Source organism: Trichomycterus rosablanca, chromosome 4, assembly GCF_030014385.1.
Source record: "Trichomycterus rosablanca isolate fTriRos1 chromosome 4, fTriRos1.hap1, whole genome shotgun sequence".
NCBI lineage: Eukaryota > Metazoa > Chordata > Actinopteri > Siluriformes > Trichomycteridae > Trichomycterus > Trichomycterus rosablanca.
The window spans coordinates 44,993,684-45,012,391 of NC_085991.1; the positions used below are offsets into that span (position 1 = coordinate 44,993,684).

At 40.2% G+C, this 18,708-nt stretch overlaps 2 protein-coding genes across 3 annotated transcripts; one reads left to right on the top strand and one right to left on the bottom strand.

The window, feature by feature from the left end:
- Positions 1 to 42: 42 nt before the first annotated feature.
- On the bottom strand, positions 43 to 15,578 carry fggy (FGGY carbohydrate kinase domain containing). Of its 2 annotated transcripts, none has more exons than XM_062994389.1 (16): positions 15,489 to 15,578; positions 13,994 to 14,202; positions 13,766 to 13,877; positions 13,347 to 13,498; positions 13,158 to 13,246; positions 11,535 to 11,650; positions 10,573 to 10,701; positions 9,282 to 9,385; positions 8,816 to 8,923; positions 8,393 to 8,454; positions 6,696 to 6,846; positions 6,283 to 6,357; positions 6,046 to 6,166; positions 5,256 to 5,350; positions 3,482 to 3,543; positions 43 to 2,025 (listed from the first exon to the last, which is right to left on the bottom strand). In XM_062994389.1, the coding sequence occupies exons 2-16, from the start codon at positions 14,192 to 14,194 to the stop codon at positions 1,947 to 1,949; spliced, it is 1,656 nt and encodes a 551-aa protein (XP_062850459.1). In that variant the 5' UTR covers positions 14,195 to 14,202; positions 15,489 to 15,578; the 3' UTR covers positions 43 to 1,946. The 2 variants fall into 2 exon arrangements, with proteins under 2 accessions (XP_062850459.1, XP_062850460.1); XM_062994390.1 differs by lacking the exon at positions 15,489 to 15,578 and adding an exon at positions 14,811 to 14,829.
- Positions 15,579 to 17,063: 1,485 nt separating this feature from the next.
- Positions 17,064 to 18,708, top strand: LOC134312443 (transcription factor Jun-like). The gene has a single exon (XM_062994394.1). The coding sequence runs from the start codon at positions 17,222 to 17,224 to the stop codon at positions 18,056 to 18,058; it is 837 nt and encodes a 278-aa protein (XP_062850464.1). The 5' UTR covers positions 17,064 to 17,221; the 3' UTR covers positions 18,059 to 18,708.

The window sequence follows — 18,708 nt, forward strand, 5'->3', positions numbered from 1 at the left end:
AAATGTTTATCTGTAGAAAAGACAAATAATAAAAACAGAACATTTAATTTGTCTTGTTTGATGTTTCTGAATTATTGTATTTATTTATTTTGTATGTGTTTTACACACTTTAGTTACATTCATGACAGAACAGGTAATTACTGGTTACACAAGATTCACTAGTTTAAGTCTTTAATGTCAAACACAGTCATGGACAATTTGTGTCTCAAGTTCACCTCACTTGCACGTCTTTGGACTGTGGGAGGAAACTGGAGCACCCAGAGGAAACCCACGCAGACAGAGGTAGAACATGCATCTCCACACAGAAAGGACCTGGAATCTAACCCAGCACCTGCGACAGTGCTACCCACTCTGCTATCAGCAGGCTGGCGCCTATATGGACAAAGATTGGCTTGTAGAGTGGAAGTGCCAGAGTGGACTTCTCCTAACCGTAGCAGTTACAACCTCTGTTGGTTGATCCAGGGTGCCTGCACAAAAACGAGGGCATATGATGATCGGTGCATGACTCTCCGTGCAAGATATGATCTCCATATGAACCTGTCTTGGTCAGGTGATAAGAAGTGGCCAGCTTCAGGCATGTGTCACAGGGGGCGTGCAATGATTGCGGCTCCTGAGATCAAGAGCGAAGGATTGCAGTGGTAGAGTCTGAAATGTGAATCGAGTAACTAAATAGAATCGAGTGACTAGATTGGGAGAAAACTGCTGGAAATTGTATACAGTGCTTTTCAAGTCATGCTACATGATCTGTAATTTGAGGGGCCCAATCTGTCAGGTGATTTTGGTTTAAATGTGAGTGGGACTGTGGGAGGAAACCAGAGCACCCGGAGGAAACCCACGCAAACATGGGGAGAACATGCAAAGTCCACACAGAAAGGACCCTGACCGCCCCACCTTGGGATCGGACCCAACCCGACCTTCTTGCTGTAAGGCAACAGTGCTACCCACTTTGCCACAGTGCCGCCCCTGCATTGTATTGTATACAGTGGCAAATGGCATTTAAAGCGGCTGTGTCCTATATTGTACACTAAGTAGTATGCCTGAAAAATCCTCAGTGAATCAGCAGTGATGAGGAACCACTCCGGCTGCCCCACATGGAAGACGTTAGCCAATCATGTCCGCACGTAGGCGCCCGGCCATCCGCTAGCAGATCTGAGATTCAAACTCACAAGCACAAACTATTAAACGTGTTTTACTGCTGCACCTGAGCACTCATGACTTAAGTAACTTAAGCTGGGGATTAGGAATTAACTCTTAATTTTGCATGTTGTGAAAAGATTTCTAATTTAAAAAATACTAAAGCTGATGCATTTACTAAATCTATAAAAAGTAAAAACTGGACCACTTGCATCCCTGTCATTTTATTTAAGCTTTGTTATTAATCAGATCCATTTAATATTAAAATAACACACTGTTCAACTTTAAGCAGAACATTTATGTCTGTTGCTATGACTTGGATAAAAATCAGACATTTATAAGTAATAACACAAATATTTAAGAACTCCGGGGGGTTCACTTTTTTCTTGCATTAGGAAAAAAGATTTGATTGTGCAATTGGCCCCTGATCATTTACAGGCTGCTGGATAGCTTTAAGCCTACATAATCACACGCAACACACACACACTTCTCTTCTATTTGCAATTGAATTATTAATTATTATTAGTAGTAAACTAATTAATGAATGAAAACTTGATGGTTGGGTGTTGTCCTGATTCCACTTCCATTCTAAAATATAAAACAATTGTGTTCTAAATTACTGCTACTAACAACCAAGTGCTGTTCTGGTAAACACAGAGACTTCAGAGAAAACCAGTTCCATTATTAGCAATATCGTCACAGAGCTGGTCACAGAGAAAGAAATGTGTGAACGATGTGTGTTCAGGGGTGAGTGTCAGTCTTGCCCTTTACTTTCTGTGTAAACGGTAGAGAGGAAGTGGAAGTGGCAGTCGTCAGTCACTCATCATCGCTGTGTACTCTCTTTGATGGGCAAACAGCCGGAGGAACACCGCATACTTCTTCCTGTAGAAGCTATAAAGAGAAAACGGTTAGTAACATCCATTCATTAACAGGGTGCTTTAGATCCTTCAGCTTTGGTCCTTGACTATGGTTCAAATCTCAGACTTTACTAAGGAACTGAAGTCTCAGTTATAAACTATAGTGTTGTTAATAAAGAATTACTTTCTTAAAAACAGACAATACTAAAAAGTCACAGTGTTTTAAAATGTAATGGCAATGGTCAACAACAATGTCTCTGCGATGCAACTTCCAGTGCAAATGAAATTTTTAGAAAAAAAAAACCACAGAGTAATCCTACACATTACACACATCCTGTCTGTGAATTTACATCTGTAACAAATATAACTGCTCAGCTGTGTTCACATTAATATCCGGTTGATTCATAATGACAGGAACACCTACACCTACGTATCTGAGATTAGATACAGAATTACCCAGACTGAGCAAGTCTATGCATGTCAAATATTCAACCACCCATACAAAATGTAAACTAGCCTACCAGTGTGTCAGAACGGTCTGTGTACCTTTGGTTATTCAATTTTCACTTCGCCAGGATGGTGACAAGGGTTGGGAACCACTGCTTTAGTTGATGTAGGTTTAGTTAGGCTATACTGTTTCTCAGCCCTAATACACTCAATCACGAGAAGCAGTGTGCACCACAGGCTTATGAACAATTATTTTTTTATTTTGTTTGTTTGTTATTTAATTTTATGATCAGCTTGTGAAACTATAAAACAAAGAATTTTTCAGTTTTTCAGTAACGGATTATAAGCACCCATGTGGCAAAGCGGGATATTCCGCTAGCACGCCAGCACCGAGATTCTGAAGTTCTCGGTTCAAAACTCTGCGAGCCACAGAGTCCCACCGTCTGGGCGCCATCTAGCGGGCATAATTGGCAGTGCCTGCAGCAGACCAGCTTCTGCTAGGGCGGGATGACTGGACTATGTGAGTGGGATCTGTGCATGGACCCTGATTGGCAGATAGAGAGGCACCTGTGCAGAGTGCATAAGTGAAAAGTGTTCCGCTGAGGGCTGCGCTCGGGTCGTCGGAGGTGTGAGCAGCAACATACCCACATCGACTGCAATCAGAGATCCCCCAGCAGCGGAAGACAAATTAACTACACTAAATTGAGAGAAAATGCATAAATAAAATAGAAAAAAATATTATGAAATACAAATTAAATGACAAAAGATACACGGACACAACCCAAGGACATGTTTTAATTAAAATGTTGCAGCATTGTTCATAATTTCAGACAAGGAGACTAGACAGACAAGGCAGATTATTATTTCACTTTTCACCCATATCGATATGCAACCTTTGCTTTCTTAACTAAATATGTTTAATAAGTGACTATTCCCCTTACAATAATGTCACTGATGTCAAAATTAATGGCCTGTACCACAATATTGATACACTACACATTTCCACCATGTCCACATCCATCCAAATCTAATGCAACACTTACCTTTCAAGCTCAAGGTTAGGTCGGACAACTTTTCCAATTTTGGCCATTTTCCCCATAGCTTCCTGTAAGCAACAGACAAATTGAATCAGAAACAGTTTGTTCAGCTGATAAACAGAAATCAGGTTAGTAAAGTGCTGATAGTGTTTGTACGTGCTTTTCATTAGCAGAAGGGACCACGTTCACACTTTTGTTATCCTCTATGACAATCTGGGGCACTGACCCCAAAATAGGGGTGTTTTCATGTGGTTTAGAGTGATGTTACATCAGTGTGACCTAGAGTTCAATCTAGCCACATGTTTGCACAGTGTAAGCATGTTTTAGTTTGATCCACATAACTTGAAACTCGGTGACGTGCCATGTGCTTTATTAAAGCAACAGAATAAAGTGCCTGACTGTCAAATTTGGACCTGATTAAATAACAACACATGTAATTACAACTGTTTTTGCATTTTTTTCCCAATCTAGTAATCGCAAAAAAGTCATTGTGGTGTTCAGAATTGTAGTGTAGATACTAAGAATGAGTGAGGTGACAAGGCTTTCAGTGTGGATTTAACATCACAGCAACTTTTCTTATGAGAATCTACATCCAGTATAGGTATACTTGCATAGAGGACCTTTCTCAAAGCCCTTAAGATGCCAACAAACTACTAATATATAAATTTTAGTGTAGACAAATGACCTGATTTGGCCCCCAAGTTCATTTCAAAATGTTACACTACATTTATGGCACTGAGTTGGCAAAGACAAACTAATTTCCTAATACATGTTCAGTATAGCTAAAACGCTAAGTTACGTCTAACCACAATGATCGACCATTTCCCACCCACTCTGCAATGTCAGCAGCACATTTTGGATGTGCTCAGGTCAAACCCTGTCTGTATGAAGTTGATTTATACATGAATATATAATGGAACCTAGATTTAATGGACCTCCATTAAACAGATTTTGGATTCAACAGACTAAACTATCAAGCATACCAAGACCAGTAGTTCAGGAATTGTCCGCTAGCCGGCGCACATCTTTCTGTTTACATGAGTGATAGGCTTCATTTTGCTGGGAGGCTCGCTTTGTTCTCCTATTTGTCTGTGTTTTATGCTTAATTTTTGAAAGTTGTAGTGCTTAGTTCTGCACCAGCACTGCTCCAGTAACCACCAGCAGTGCTTCAGATTACAAAATAAAAACATCTCCTCCACCACACAAGTTAAATGAAATTTCTCCCCAGTAGTACAGTACACCAATTTAAAAAATTTATTAACAGGTTTTACATGACATATTTATTTATGTTGTTTATTTTACAGTTGATCATATGTGCATGTTTAGCACTTTTGTGGACCTTAGTTTTGTGTTTTTGTATATTTTCACACCCCCAGGAAAAAAACCTCACTGTTTCGGAAAATCGCATTGTACGGACCAGTGCACCCCCCTTTTAGTCAGTTAAATTGAGGTTCCACTCTAATTGTTTTATTCACCTGTTGGTAACAGGTCTGGCTTAAACATCTGAAGTCAGTAATTAAGAGGGGTGTAGTGTGTAATCGCTTTGCGGACGTTGACATACTGTGTTTAGATCTGAGTTGAATAATAGTGAATCTTTAATATTGGACACACCATGAACTGAACAGTACAATTGGCTGGTGCATGGTGATCTTAGCATCATGCATTCTTATAGGCACTGATACTTTTCATATGTTAAATTTGCTTTTTGTGTGAGCTTATCGACTGCAGCTACAGAAGAGGATTGAGTTGCACTTGTGCTGCATTTTCAGCATCAGTCTACCTGTATTGAGCTGTAATCATGTGATGCACAGGCACCCAGTACAGCAGCGCCAACCAACACAGCTTCTCTTTCTGCAGGCAAAACAACCGGTAAGCCTGTGCATGTGAAAAAAACAGAAATGTAAGAAAACTAAGCAAAAAGAGAGAAATTATACAGTGGAAAAATACAGTGTCAAGATCTTTTAATGATTTATTGCATTGTGCTCTGAGAAATTAGGCTTTCAAATCTGGCAATACATCAAAACAAGGTCTGTGATGACCAAAACCACAATTTTTTTATTTCGAACAGAATAAACTCAAATATATACAGAAACATTCTTAGTCAAAATCTCGTTCGATTAAAACATTGAACACTTAAACACAGTTTAGATACATTACATAAAAATAACAATCTACAATCATTAAAGAAACTAATGAAAATCATTCCAATTCATAACAGCCAAGAGAAAAATCAGCCAAGCACAACAATATGTCTGTTTCCATTGAAAAAACACTGGGCACAAAACAGGATTGACCTGGATAGGGTGCCAATCCATACTACAGCTTTGGACATCCCCCCTCAGCTGTCCCCTGCCTGACGGCTAATCATGTCTGTGTAGCTGCCCAGCCAACTGATAGCACTGCTGAGATCTGGGTTTGACTAACTTATTTTTATTCTATTGCCCGGTTTCTCCGTAATCACTGGGTGAAATGCAGTAACACACCACAGACAGGACGCCAATCAAATAATTAGGTACATTTTACTTTTTTTGGTCAGATTTATAAAAACTTCATCACTAAAAAATTCTTACCTGTAATGTTGGCGTGCATCTGGACAAACAGGAAATTCTTACTGAGCCCCCCACACAGAAACAATGTTGTGATGTCATGTCCTGCCTCTTTCATTGCATCAAGGATATGTCTGGTACCAAACTGTGACACAACAAGCATTAAAACAGACACAACAAGCATTAACAAAACAAACAAAGCAAAAATCAAAATTAAATGAATAAACCAGTCTGTATGGACAACAGATGGACTTTACTTACAGCAATAGCTTGTATAGTAGCCAGGTAAAGAAGTGCCAAGTCATCCAGTGTTTGTGATAGAGACAGTCCAATTACCTGCATGGAAAGGTGACAGTTATTCCATTATTATTTTTGGCCAAATACTGTGTATATTTTTACTCAACATCACACACACACCAATACAATTATACAACTATTCTACAATTATACTGCTCTTGCCGTGGTTATACATCACAGACATTGTCTTGCTTTGTATTCATCACTTTTTTATTGTTTTGGCTGCTCCTGTATTTAAGTCGCCATGGCTTTTTTTTCTTTGAATTATTTTGATTTTTTTTTGCTTTAATGTCAGGATAAAAATAATCATAAATGTAAATAATTATCGTTAAATGTTACAAATTTCCATTATCAAAACAACTTGCTTTTACACTCACCATGCCCTTTAGGGTTTGGTCTGCCAGTGGAGAACGATTGCCGTGGAAATCAGGCCACACGTGCAGGTCGGTGGTCAGCTCATCCATGTGCGTCAGGTCTTTTCCCATTCCCTCTAGATAGCGGTTTAAAAAAGAATACACATGCTCTCCACTAAAAAACAATAAACATATATACATTCAGTGTCATTTTGGACACACCATAATTAATGAGCTGATAATTTATTCCTAATTGTTAGCCAGACAACATTTTACAGGAGAAAAACAAGGTGGCTGTAGTCTCTTGGGGTCAGTCGTAATCACTAATTATGTTTGCTAGGAGCAGTGTTAAAAACCAGCACAGCCACAGACGTCCACAAGCATTTAAAAATGACCTGTTTAATGCCAGAGGAGAGCAACATCTTTAACTCTCTGCATAATGGCAGTTTCAGAAATAGACCTACTGCTTGATTAGATTCTCTCAGACGTGTTTCCAGTGCTTGTGCAGCTTTTACAGCGTTTCACATGGTTGATAGCACAGAATTCGGCTCCAGTGTGAATCGTAGTGTTCACATTTTAATAACTATATGTTCCAATAGTAAATATTCACTCTTGCTCTGTGAAGATATTGGACATCTTTACAGATACAAACAATTGTGCAATTTGTATCAACATTTTTAAAATCCTTATGTGCAGTATTAACATTCTACTTTCTAATTTTATCAGTTAAATATAATAAAGGTTCAAGAGAATTAACAAATCACAGATTCTAGTTTTACTGCACCTACTGTCCCAACTATTTCAGAAATAGGGTTGTTAGCCTGTAACACTGATGGTACCAGTGACAACTTCACAATAAAAAAGTATTTAAATGCAGGACGGATCTAAATATCTGAAGGGACATGAAATTCCACTGCTACCAGTGGATGGTACAACGTTCTGCTGACATCTGCTGGTGAAGCGCAAGAACTGCATGTCTGTCAACTTGCTCTGTTATTCCATAAATTGTGAATTTCATATAATCTCAAAATTAGGAAATGTTTTGAACACATACAGTACCTTGCATGTAACTTACTTAAATTACCTTTATCATTAATTTTCTTCAGAATTTATGTGTGTTTTGTGTTTTTAGGGTTGTGTTTTGTTCAACTTAAGGTATTGTCCAGGTGTTTTGTTGTGATTGAAAACGTTTCCAGGCATATTTTTAAAAAAAGGAGAGAAATTACTGGTTATATGTCATGTCTATTGCGCTAGCCCACCACCGGGTGTGATCCAGATTCAAATCTCAGCTGTGCTATTGGCCAGACAGGCATCTACACAGACATGACTGTCTATGTCTAGAAAGTGGCCAAAGCCCTAAGATGGATTGATGCCCTGACCAGGGTATTCCTGTTTGTGCCCACTGTTTTCCGGTGAAACCGGATCTGCCTGACCCTGACAAGAATAAAGCGGTTGATTAAAGTGAAATGAATGACAAAGACTTTGAGTTAGAATAAGTATTGTTCTAGTATAACTAGTGAATCTAAATCTGCAACACATGGTCGTATGACATACTCATTGCTCAGAGGTTCATAAAAAACAACAGTATGTCTTTCTCTCAACAAGACTGTTGTGATAGATCACTGTGCTAGAGCTGCTCTAGTAAACATCCACCTGCAAACATCTGCACTATTAAAAATCAAATCTAAAATAAAATGTGTAGAAATAAACACAAAACACACCTTTTCATGGCCTGGTCTTTTAATTGAGAGAAGGCTACATGTCCTTTCACCACATGATCAATCTAAATGAGAAAGAAGGACAACATCAGTAACGTGTTGTAATGTAGATAAAAACACACTACAGTGTTGATAACTCTCCCTTGTTGATGGCTAAAGGTAAATATTTGACTGAAGCACTTGTCTGATTGCGGAAAGCTGAACAGGTTACGATAACTGGGATGGGTAAAGTCCTTAATCATTTGTATTGCCCAGATTTTACACAAGGCATCATGAAGTGGAGGAGTATCATTAATACACAGTTATAGAAACATTCTGGATCTTATTTCTGGATAAACTCATTCCTTTAACTGGGCAATGATTTGGGAACTTTGGCCCTGAACAAAAGGATACTTATCCAAGGTAAACTGTCAGTGCAGGACTCACCAGTCTTCCAGTGGCGCTCTGACCACCTTCATTAAGCCAAAGCTCTGGAACCATAGCTGACAGGTAAGGACCCCACACGCCTGGAACAAACAGAGGCTTCTGGCTCAGCTATAACACACATATGAACAATCAGAGCAGTAATGAGTGACAGCATGAAAATCCTCTGATACACTATGTGTTAGTCCAGCTAAACAAAGTACTCAAAATCAAAATAATAAAAAACAGATGGTACATTTTAGCATTTATCAGATGCTTTTATCCAAAGCGACATACAGTAAACAGTCTGAGCAATTGAGGGTTAAGGGCCTTGCTCAAGGGTCCAACAGTGGCAACCTGGCAGTGGTGGGGTTTGAACCAGCAACCTTTCAATTACTAGACCAGTACCTTAAGCGCTAGGCTACAACTGCCCGTATACACTGCCCTTATATGAAAATGGTTAGCGTGTTTAAAAGAAGGCAAAACTTACAGCCATGTGACAGGAAGAGGTTCCACAGATAAGAGCAAGGCGTGATGTGATAGGCTGGTTTTCACAGGGTAACTGATGTCCATTTACATCTGCTCCAATAACACCTACAAAATCAAACAGAACACATGTCCTCTAATAATGGACCTCTATTCTTTACACTTTACATACTACCGTAGGACGTGGTTAAGTGGGTAGCACTGTCGCCTCACAGCAAAAAGGTCCTGGGTTCAATCCCCAGGTGGGCCTGTCCAGGTGTGGGTTTCCTCCGGGTGCTCCGGTTTCCTCCCACAGTCCAAAGACGTGCAAGTGAGGAGAACTGGAGATACTAAATTGTCCATGACTGTGTTTGATATAACCTTGTGAACTGATGAATCTTGTGTAATGAGTAACTACTGTTCCTGTCATGAATGTAACCAAAGTGTAAAAACATCATGTTAAAATCCTAATAAACAAACATACTAATGTCAAAACAACATTATGTATAAAAATGGCATTAATTTACACTAGTATGCAGATGATACACAGAACTTCTATACAATTTGTAAGATTTGTAAGAATTGTGTAAACAAAATAAACTGGAAAAACAGACTGGATGTCACATAACTATCTTCTACTTACAGTTGCAATCTGAATTTCAACCTCCTTTACTTTAAACCTATTATGGTGATGTAAATAGAACTGATTTAAAATAAACAACTAGAATATTTATTGATATGTACAATTTCGATATTGTAAGTTGAAAGTTTCTAGTTCGAATCAAAATGAAAACATCTAGACATCATGAATAAACACCACGCCACAGATTTTTTTAATTGTTTTATTTATATAAGTTTTCAAACAGGAACAACAATGAACATTAACAAATAAACCCACACTATACATAAATAATTAATAATAAAAAAATAGACTAAATACTTTATGAATATAAATGAATGAGCAAATTAATAACTACACAATTGGTATAATAGGTAAAGAAGGTAAAAAAAATAGGTGAGCTAGAGTACCCTCTGCAGTTTTACTTTTATCGCACAAAGGGGAAACAGAAGCATATACTTTACTTCATCTGTTTTTTAAAAAGTAGAATCTGTGAAGTATTTTGAATTGTATTAATCTATACTTTGAGTTAACAGATCATGTTCTAAGTATTTATTTACCAAAAGAAAAAGGGTTTGCACCTAATGTTTTACTGTTAAGTCTGGGAAAGAGGGCCCATTCCTTACATGGGCCCTCGAGACCTTGTTTGGATAAACAACATCTGACCTTTTGCAAATAATCCTGAACTGTAACTTACTCAGTCCTCCTGCATGAGCATCAATAAGAGATGCCCCGACGGCTGTTCCTGGCTTTAAACCCAAGTCTGAAGCTGCTTTGTCTGTAAGTCCTTCTCCAACTGGGCTGCCAGGACAGCAAGTCTGCTTTCCTACACAAACAAACAGTAAGAAAATGTTAGATCATTGCAAATATACATTTGAACAGGTAATTGTTTTAAATATTTTAAATATACAGTATCATGTGATTTTTACCTATTTACTTACACAGTATGCTAATTTATTTGAACTATTCAAGCTTACAAATCAAAAGCAATGACAAAGTTGCTGACAAAAACAGTCATAAAAGTAAAACAGCCACGTCCATATTTTACAGTCTATTAAAAACTGGTGAAAAGTATCATAAAAATTTTATTTTGTTTTTCATTAAACACACCAAACTACAGCCACGAAAAACAGTTTGGCAGAAACACCTGAAATGAAAAATTAAGAAGGCTGTCCACATACTTTTGACAATATAATCTATATTAAGCTAGCCAATTAGAAAGGAAGCCAGAGCTGAATAAAGGGTACTTAAAACATTAAGAGTTCAAGTGTGTGTGTATGATTAAGTATAATTATGTTTCAGAATCTAGGTGTGTTAGTGTATGTATGTATATGTGCAGGTGTTAGTGTATGTAAGTTTGTGTATGAGTGTGTGTGTGTGTGTGTGCGTACATGTGTGAGTAATTATGTGTCACAGTCTATGTGTGTGTATGTAGGTATGTGTGAATGTGAGAGTTTAGTATTAGTTTGTGTGTGTGTATGCGTGTGTATGTGTGTGCATATGCATGCATGGGAGTTTGTGAGTGTGCATGTGTGTGTGTGCATGCGTGCGAGTGTGCGTTTATGTGTGTTTCAGGGTGTGGGGTGACTTCCAAAAACAAGTCAGACAAAATAAAAGCCTTTTGTCAAGTGGCATAATGAGTGAACAAACACAACTCACCAATTCTGGAATAACTGTCCTCAAGCAAGTCCTCAAGTCCAATGGTAGTCCAGAAGCTGTCGCCCCACCCCTCTGGAGGAGAATAGGTCCACTTACAGACCAGAGTGCACAAAGATCTGAGGAGAGCAGAAGAAACCAGTGTTTCAGAAATGTGGATCCAATGTTGAAGTGTACAGCACACATGACTGCATTAATCAAGCTGTAATCTTGATATCTAGACTGGAATTTGTTCAATTAGATGAACTTTGCACCATCACAACAGTAAGAAGGAACTTCACTACTTCTACTGTAACAACCCACCAGAGCCAGCACGCTCTCAGGTACAAATCCTGAACAGAATATCCAGGCAAATTCTAACTTGATCTCAACCTACCACATCTGCATAATTTACATGACGATAACAAACAAAAATCTCCACGTTCCTCTGTATTGAGAAGAGACACAGAAAGAAGAAGCACTTTTTGCTATTACAGAAATACTGATAGAATCAGGGACTGCTGTTTAAATATGTTCTGCAGAAATTTCCACTGAGAAATATATTAATAATTATATCTGTAAGTAAATGAAATGAGGTAAATCTAGCACATCGCTACCCACCTCTGGCAATTTGGTATTGTAATAAGAATTTTGTTGGTGATTCTGATGACATTTTACATGTTTTATTTCAGATTAAACAGTTGTTTATTTATTAGGATTTTAACGTCATGTTTTACACACTTTGGTTACATTCATGACAGGACAGGTAGTTACTGGTTACACAAGATTAATCGGGCGGCACGGTGGCTAAGTGAGTAGCACTGTCGCCTCACAGCAAGAAGGTTCTGGGTTCGATACCCAGGTGGGGCGGTCCGGGTGCTTTCTGTGTGGAGTTTGCATGTTCTCCCCGTGTCTGCGTGGGTTTACTCCGGGAGCTCCCACAGTCCAAAAACATGCAAGTGAGGTGAATTGGAGACACTAAATTGTCCATGACTGTGTTTGATATAACCTTGTGAACTAATCAACCTTGTGTGAAGATAAACTACCGTTTCCTGTCATGAATGTAACCGAAAGTGTCAAATTTGATGTTAAAAAATCCTAATAAACAAACAAACAAACACAAGATTAATCAGTTCAAGTCTTTAATCTCAAACACAGTCATGGACAATTTTGTATCTCCAAGTCACCTCACTGCATGTCTTTGGACTGTGGGAGGAAACCGGAGCTCCCGGAAGAAACCCACACAGACACAGGGAGACACATGCAAACTTCACACAGAAAGGACCCAGACCGCTCAAACTGGAAATTAAACCCAGGACCTTCTTGCTGTGAGGTGACAGTGATACCCACTGAGCCACCGTGCCACCCGATTAAAACAGTTAAATGCAACAACTGCACACAAAGAACAAATTTCAAACCTTTCAAATTTTTTATCATTGAATTTCTGAGAATTAATTACTAACATTAAATATTTTGTCACTCATAGAATAATGTTCATATAATAAGAAATGTTGATTTCTTGCACTGACTGCTCTTTTCTGTCCAGATTAAAGAGATTCTCTTCATGAACAAAAGCAAGCACTTTCTTTTCTACACACTACAGGTCTGGGTTAAAATGATAAAATGTGGGGTGTGAGGAAAATTCACCTTACTAGTGAACCTGTTGCTTTCCAAGATAAGAAGTCTGGAAGGTCAAAGAAGTGTGCAGCTTCCCTCCAGCAGCTCTCTCTCAGATTCTAAATGACATAAACGACAAGAATAAGAATACTTCAAAACCAGCAAAAGAAAAAATTAATAAAACAAAGACCTAGCGTCCATCACTGTGATGCAGCTCACCTCCTTCAGCCACAGTAACTTTGGGGGCTGCATTTCAGGAGACATCACACCACCTACAGCATTCAGGACACTGTGCTTGGTGGCTGTAATCCGAGAGGCTTGCTCCATCGCTCTGTGATCCATCCACATGACCACATTCCTCTCTTTGGCACCTAAAACAAAAACAGAAAACCAGACATCATCAAATTTCAGAGAAAAAAATGCAAACACCAATTTAGGGTACAGTTCATCAGAAGAATCCTTAAACAAGGATGATTATTAAACAGCATCATATAAAGTCTGTAACAGCATGGCTCAGATGGAAAGGGTTCCATAACAATGACTAAGTTAACAAATTATTTTATGTGGTATTTACATTAACAGAAAGTATTTTTATTAATAAACAACAGTTCTACACTACAGTCTTTACTATATCTCACCATCTTTATTGACTGCAACAGATTTAAAGTCCTGGTCCAACACCACCAGAGAGCATGTGGCATCAAAACCAATCCCCCTCACATGGTCTTTTATGATGCCCTCAGTCACTTTCTGTACAAATATATATTTAAAAAAATATGACATTATAGCTACAATTCAATCAGCTAAACATAAATCTGTAATAATGTCATCTAAAAACAGATTATGAACATCTAAATGTTTATCACCTTCACTGTGATGCAGCACTTGCTCCAGATGTTTTCTGAAGATTGCTCATAATGGTCTGGATGAGGCTCCCAGATTTGGATTGGTTCCTCTGATGTTCTTGCAACATGTCCATCCCGGGTAACCAAGGCGGCACGAACACTAGCGGTGCCCACGTCCACTCCCACGTAATACCAGCTCTCTTCAGATGGGTGATTCATCATTTAATCCTCTATGAATTCAGGGACAGAAGCATTGGTTTATGTTGTGGTTGATGTATTTAACATGATTTAGGATAACAGTAAGGGCACGCTGTACTGGTACTGGACTAGTAAACAAAAGGTCGCTGGTTCAAGTCCTACCACTGCCAGGTTACTGCTGTTGGGCCCTTGAGCAAGGCCCTTAACCCTCAATTGCTCAGACTGTATACTGTAACTGTAACGTAAGTCGCTTTGGAAAAAGGCGTCTGCTAAATGCTGAAAATGTAAATGTAAAGTAATAAACAATAACAAGTTTAAAAAAAACAGTAGCATGTGAAAACTTTCAGAATACACTGTATGCTCTGGCAGTGTTGGGCCGCTCAGGTGGCGCAGCGTTAAAGCATGCTAGCACACCAGAGTTGGGGTTTCTAATACATCGCCTTCCGACGAGGCTGGGCGGTAAGGGGTAAAAAAGTCGGATCATAGGTCCTCATAACTGGTGCAACTGCGGCCCCTGCTGACTGACTGATGGTGCCTGCACAGGGCTGAGGAATAATGCTGATGGGGGTGTGGCCCTCCGTACACAGTGCCCGTCGGTGTATGAACTCGACTCATGCAGGTGAAAAATGTCTGTACTAACTGGACGTGCCGGAGGGGGCGTGTGTCAGTTGAGAGGCGTCCTCAGTCAGCGGTGAAGGGTCGAATCAGTATAGAGGACACATTCAGGGAAATTGGACACGACTAGATTAGGGGAGAAAATTGGGGGAAAAAAGTGGGAAAAATAATTTTAAAAAACACACAAAAAAGTAATTGAATAGTAATTTCACTTTAGATGCTTCTTACAGGTGTCTATAAACTATAAACTTCAACCGGTGGCGGCACGGTGGTTCAGTGGGTATCACTGTCGCCTCACAGCCAAAATGTCCTGAGTTCGATCCACAGGTGGAGCGGTCCGGGTCCTTTCTGGAGTTTGCATGTTCTCCCCGTTTCTGCGTGGGTTTCCTCCCACAGTCCAAAGACATGCAAATGAGGTGAATTGTAGATACAAAATTGTCCATGACTGTTTGACATTAAAACTTGTGAACTGATGAATCTTGTGTAATGAGTAACTACAGTTTCTGTCATTAATGTAACCAAAGTGTAAAACATGACGTGAAAATCCTAATAAACAAATAAATAAAGTTAAACTGGAGTGATTTTGATTGAATGCTGTTACTGATCTATTGTAGGGATGGACTTGGTGTAAGTGTTAAAACAGCAGCAATTCCGGTACAAATAAATCCGCTGTATAATGAAAATAATAATAAATAATAACTACCGTCATCTAATCATCAAAGTTGATTAATAATCACTTTATTATTCATTCAGCAGGAATAAGAAGCGATGATTCCTGCTTCCAGATCTCAGTCTGCAGCTCTTCATATGGACTTTTAACTACGGCAAGCGAGAAGAACCAAAACAAAACGCGTAACAAAAAAATCAAGGCGCATCTAATGCAAAAAGAAAAGAAAAAATATGCTTCATTAAGTTTAATAAAAGAACATTGTAACAAGAGAAGAACAGGGACAAGAAAAGAAATGTAATAAAAGCTATTTTATTTAGTTTTTAGAAAACGCACCTTCTTGATCGCAGTGGGTTACGAGCCACTCACTCACTCACTCACTCACTCACTGTCTTAACCGCTTATCCAGTTAGAATCGCTGGGGGGTGCTGGAGCCTATCCAAGCTTTTCAATGGGCGCAAGGCACACAGTAACACCCTGGACGGGGCACCAGTCCATCGCAGGGCACACACACACACACACACACACACACACACACACACCCATTCACCTATAGGGCAATTCAGTGTCTCCAATTAACCTGACTGCATGTTTTTGGACTGTGGGAGGAAACCGGAGCTTTCGGAGGAAACCCACGCAGACACGGAGAGAACATGCAAACTCCACACAGAAAGGACCCGGACCGTCCCGCCTGGGGATCAAACCCAGGACCTTCTTGCTGTGAGGTGACAGTGCTACCCACTGAGCCACCATGCCACCATGCCCTAAACAGACCTGCTTAAAATGTAAATACAGTGGTACAGGGGCGTAACTACCGGGGCAGGTGGAACTCATCCAACACGAACTCAACCCCCCACCTCACTGCCTCCCCCCCCCAATTGATAATTAATAATCAATGACAATTGATTTATATTCCCTACATAGTGCGCTAGATTGTACGTATATCAGATAATAGATTTATGTTTCCTACTTAGTGCACTAGACAAGATATTAGACAATATATTTATGTTCCCTACACAGTGCACTAGATTGTATATCAGATAACGGATTTAATACTGATCAGGAATAAAGTCTGTGTGTGTGTGCGCGCGCGTGCGCGCGCTCTTGGCCGCTCATTCTAGATTCCGGGAGATTTTATCTGACTTGCGGGCATCAGGGAGCCGCTGTGTATATGCGGGAGACTCCCGGAACCTCCGTGACACTTGTGATGTCCGGTAACCAAAGTGTAAAACATGACGTTAAAATACTAATAAACTAATAAAGTCTGTGAACTATTTAATGAAGCATGATGGGATGCTTTTTCATGATGAAGTGCACATGTTTTTTCTTATTGGATAGCATGTGAACTCTTGCATCAGACAGATGGTGATCAGGCTCTGTGTTAACATGGTAATCAGATCCTAAACAGAAGTACGTAATCCCGAAGTGCACCGCTCAGTGAATGTGCCATGGCATGACCTAATCCCATCAAGCACTGCGGTGGGACAAAAACACACCCATCCCACTCGGAGCGGCCAATCAGGCTTGTGTGACATGACATCATCTTTATTTTCAGCCCGAATGAGAAGTGCCTCAAAACTTTGTTTGCACCTTAGAAGTGGAGATTGTTAATTTATGACTTTTATTTCTCGGGGAATTTTGCGTAAATCTATTTTACGGATGCGACTGTACAATTTCGAAGCAAGGTCTTACAGTTTAGAAAGTTTGGCGTGTTTGCACTGAACTTTGGGTTTTTGGATTAAAAGCATTGCACAGATCTGCTGGGAAAAATGGAGGGTATGTTTTATGATGTACTGGATCCCACTCCGTCTCAGCATGCTGAACCTGAAACGAGCGCATACGAGAGTCTGAAGTTCAGCCTGGATTTGAACCTGCACGAACCCAAGCCTCAGACGCGCGGCACCCTCACATCACCGGATCTTCACCTCCTCAAGCTTTCCTCTCCAGAGCTGGAGCATCTGATCCTTCAGTCCTGCAGCGGTCTGAGCTCCAGCACTCCCATCTCCACTTCCGCACGCTTCCTCGCTTCGAAACACATCACCGATGAGCAGCAGGGGTTCGCCGACGGATTCGTCCGAGCGCTGGAAGACCTGCACCGCCAGCAGCACACGCCCGGGATGCCCGGTGCCGATGCGCCACCCGCGGGAACAGGAGCGCCTCACACCTGCCCCGCCTTCGAGCCTCCACACGCGCATGACGAGCACCAGGTCTGGGACGGGTACCCCGACGCGCCCGTATGCACCCCGGTGCAAAACCCCGGAGCCGGCGAGTTTCACTGCGGACCCGGTCTGAAGGACGAGCCGCACAGAGTGCCCGACACTCCCCCTCTGTCTCCTATAGACATGGAGGATCAGGAGAGGATCAAAGCCGAGAGGAAGCGTCTCAGGAACCGTGTAGCGGCATCGAAGTGCAGGAAGCGGAAGCTGGAGAGGTTGGCTCGGCTGGAGCAGAGGGTGAACCGGTTAAGCGGCGAGAACGGAGAACTGCGCACCGCCGCCCAGGCGCTCCGAGACCAAGTACTGCAGCTCCGCCACCAACTGCTGGATCACATCAAGAGCGGCTGCAAACAGCTCAGCCAGCAGTTTCAAACCATCACTGACTGTTAATCACACTTTACTCTGTTCATTCATTTATACAGTGTGCCTTTAAAACTCGTTATAGGTCATTAAAGAAGCACCGTTTACAATTAAGGGAATCGCCTCAAAACATGGACATGTACATTCAGGTTCCCTTGTTTCTGAGAATGCTGATCAAGTGATCAGAACATGATTAGTAAAGCAGTTTTCCACAATAGTTATTGCACTTTTATTCCAATATTTTTAAGAGATTTCCTTTAGACATTTTACATCTGTGGCTGGGGCTGGTTGAGACACCTTTTTTCATTCATCTGTTGAGTATTTGCACTAATATTTCTAAAACATGTACAACTATTAGTTGAGAAATGTTCTTCTGAACAGATTGATAATTCTCTTCCAAGTTTTGGCACATTCCCTATGTTTTTTTTTTGTGGATCCTTGTTTTAAACCCAATCATGATTCCCTCACCCGTTAACCAATATAGCTGCTTACTGTGAAATGTTTCATAACAGGTAACTTCAATATTGTAAAAATGTACTCTCATTTAGCCTGTCTGAACTTTAAGTGTTGCAAGCATCACATTCTAAACTTGTTATTATTTACAAAATACAATCAAGGTGGTCGGCCAACTCTAAAGGAATTTGTTTGTACTTCTGTCAGTTAAATAAAGATCTAAGAGA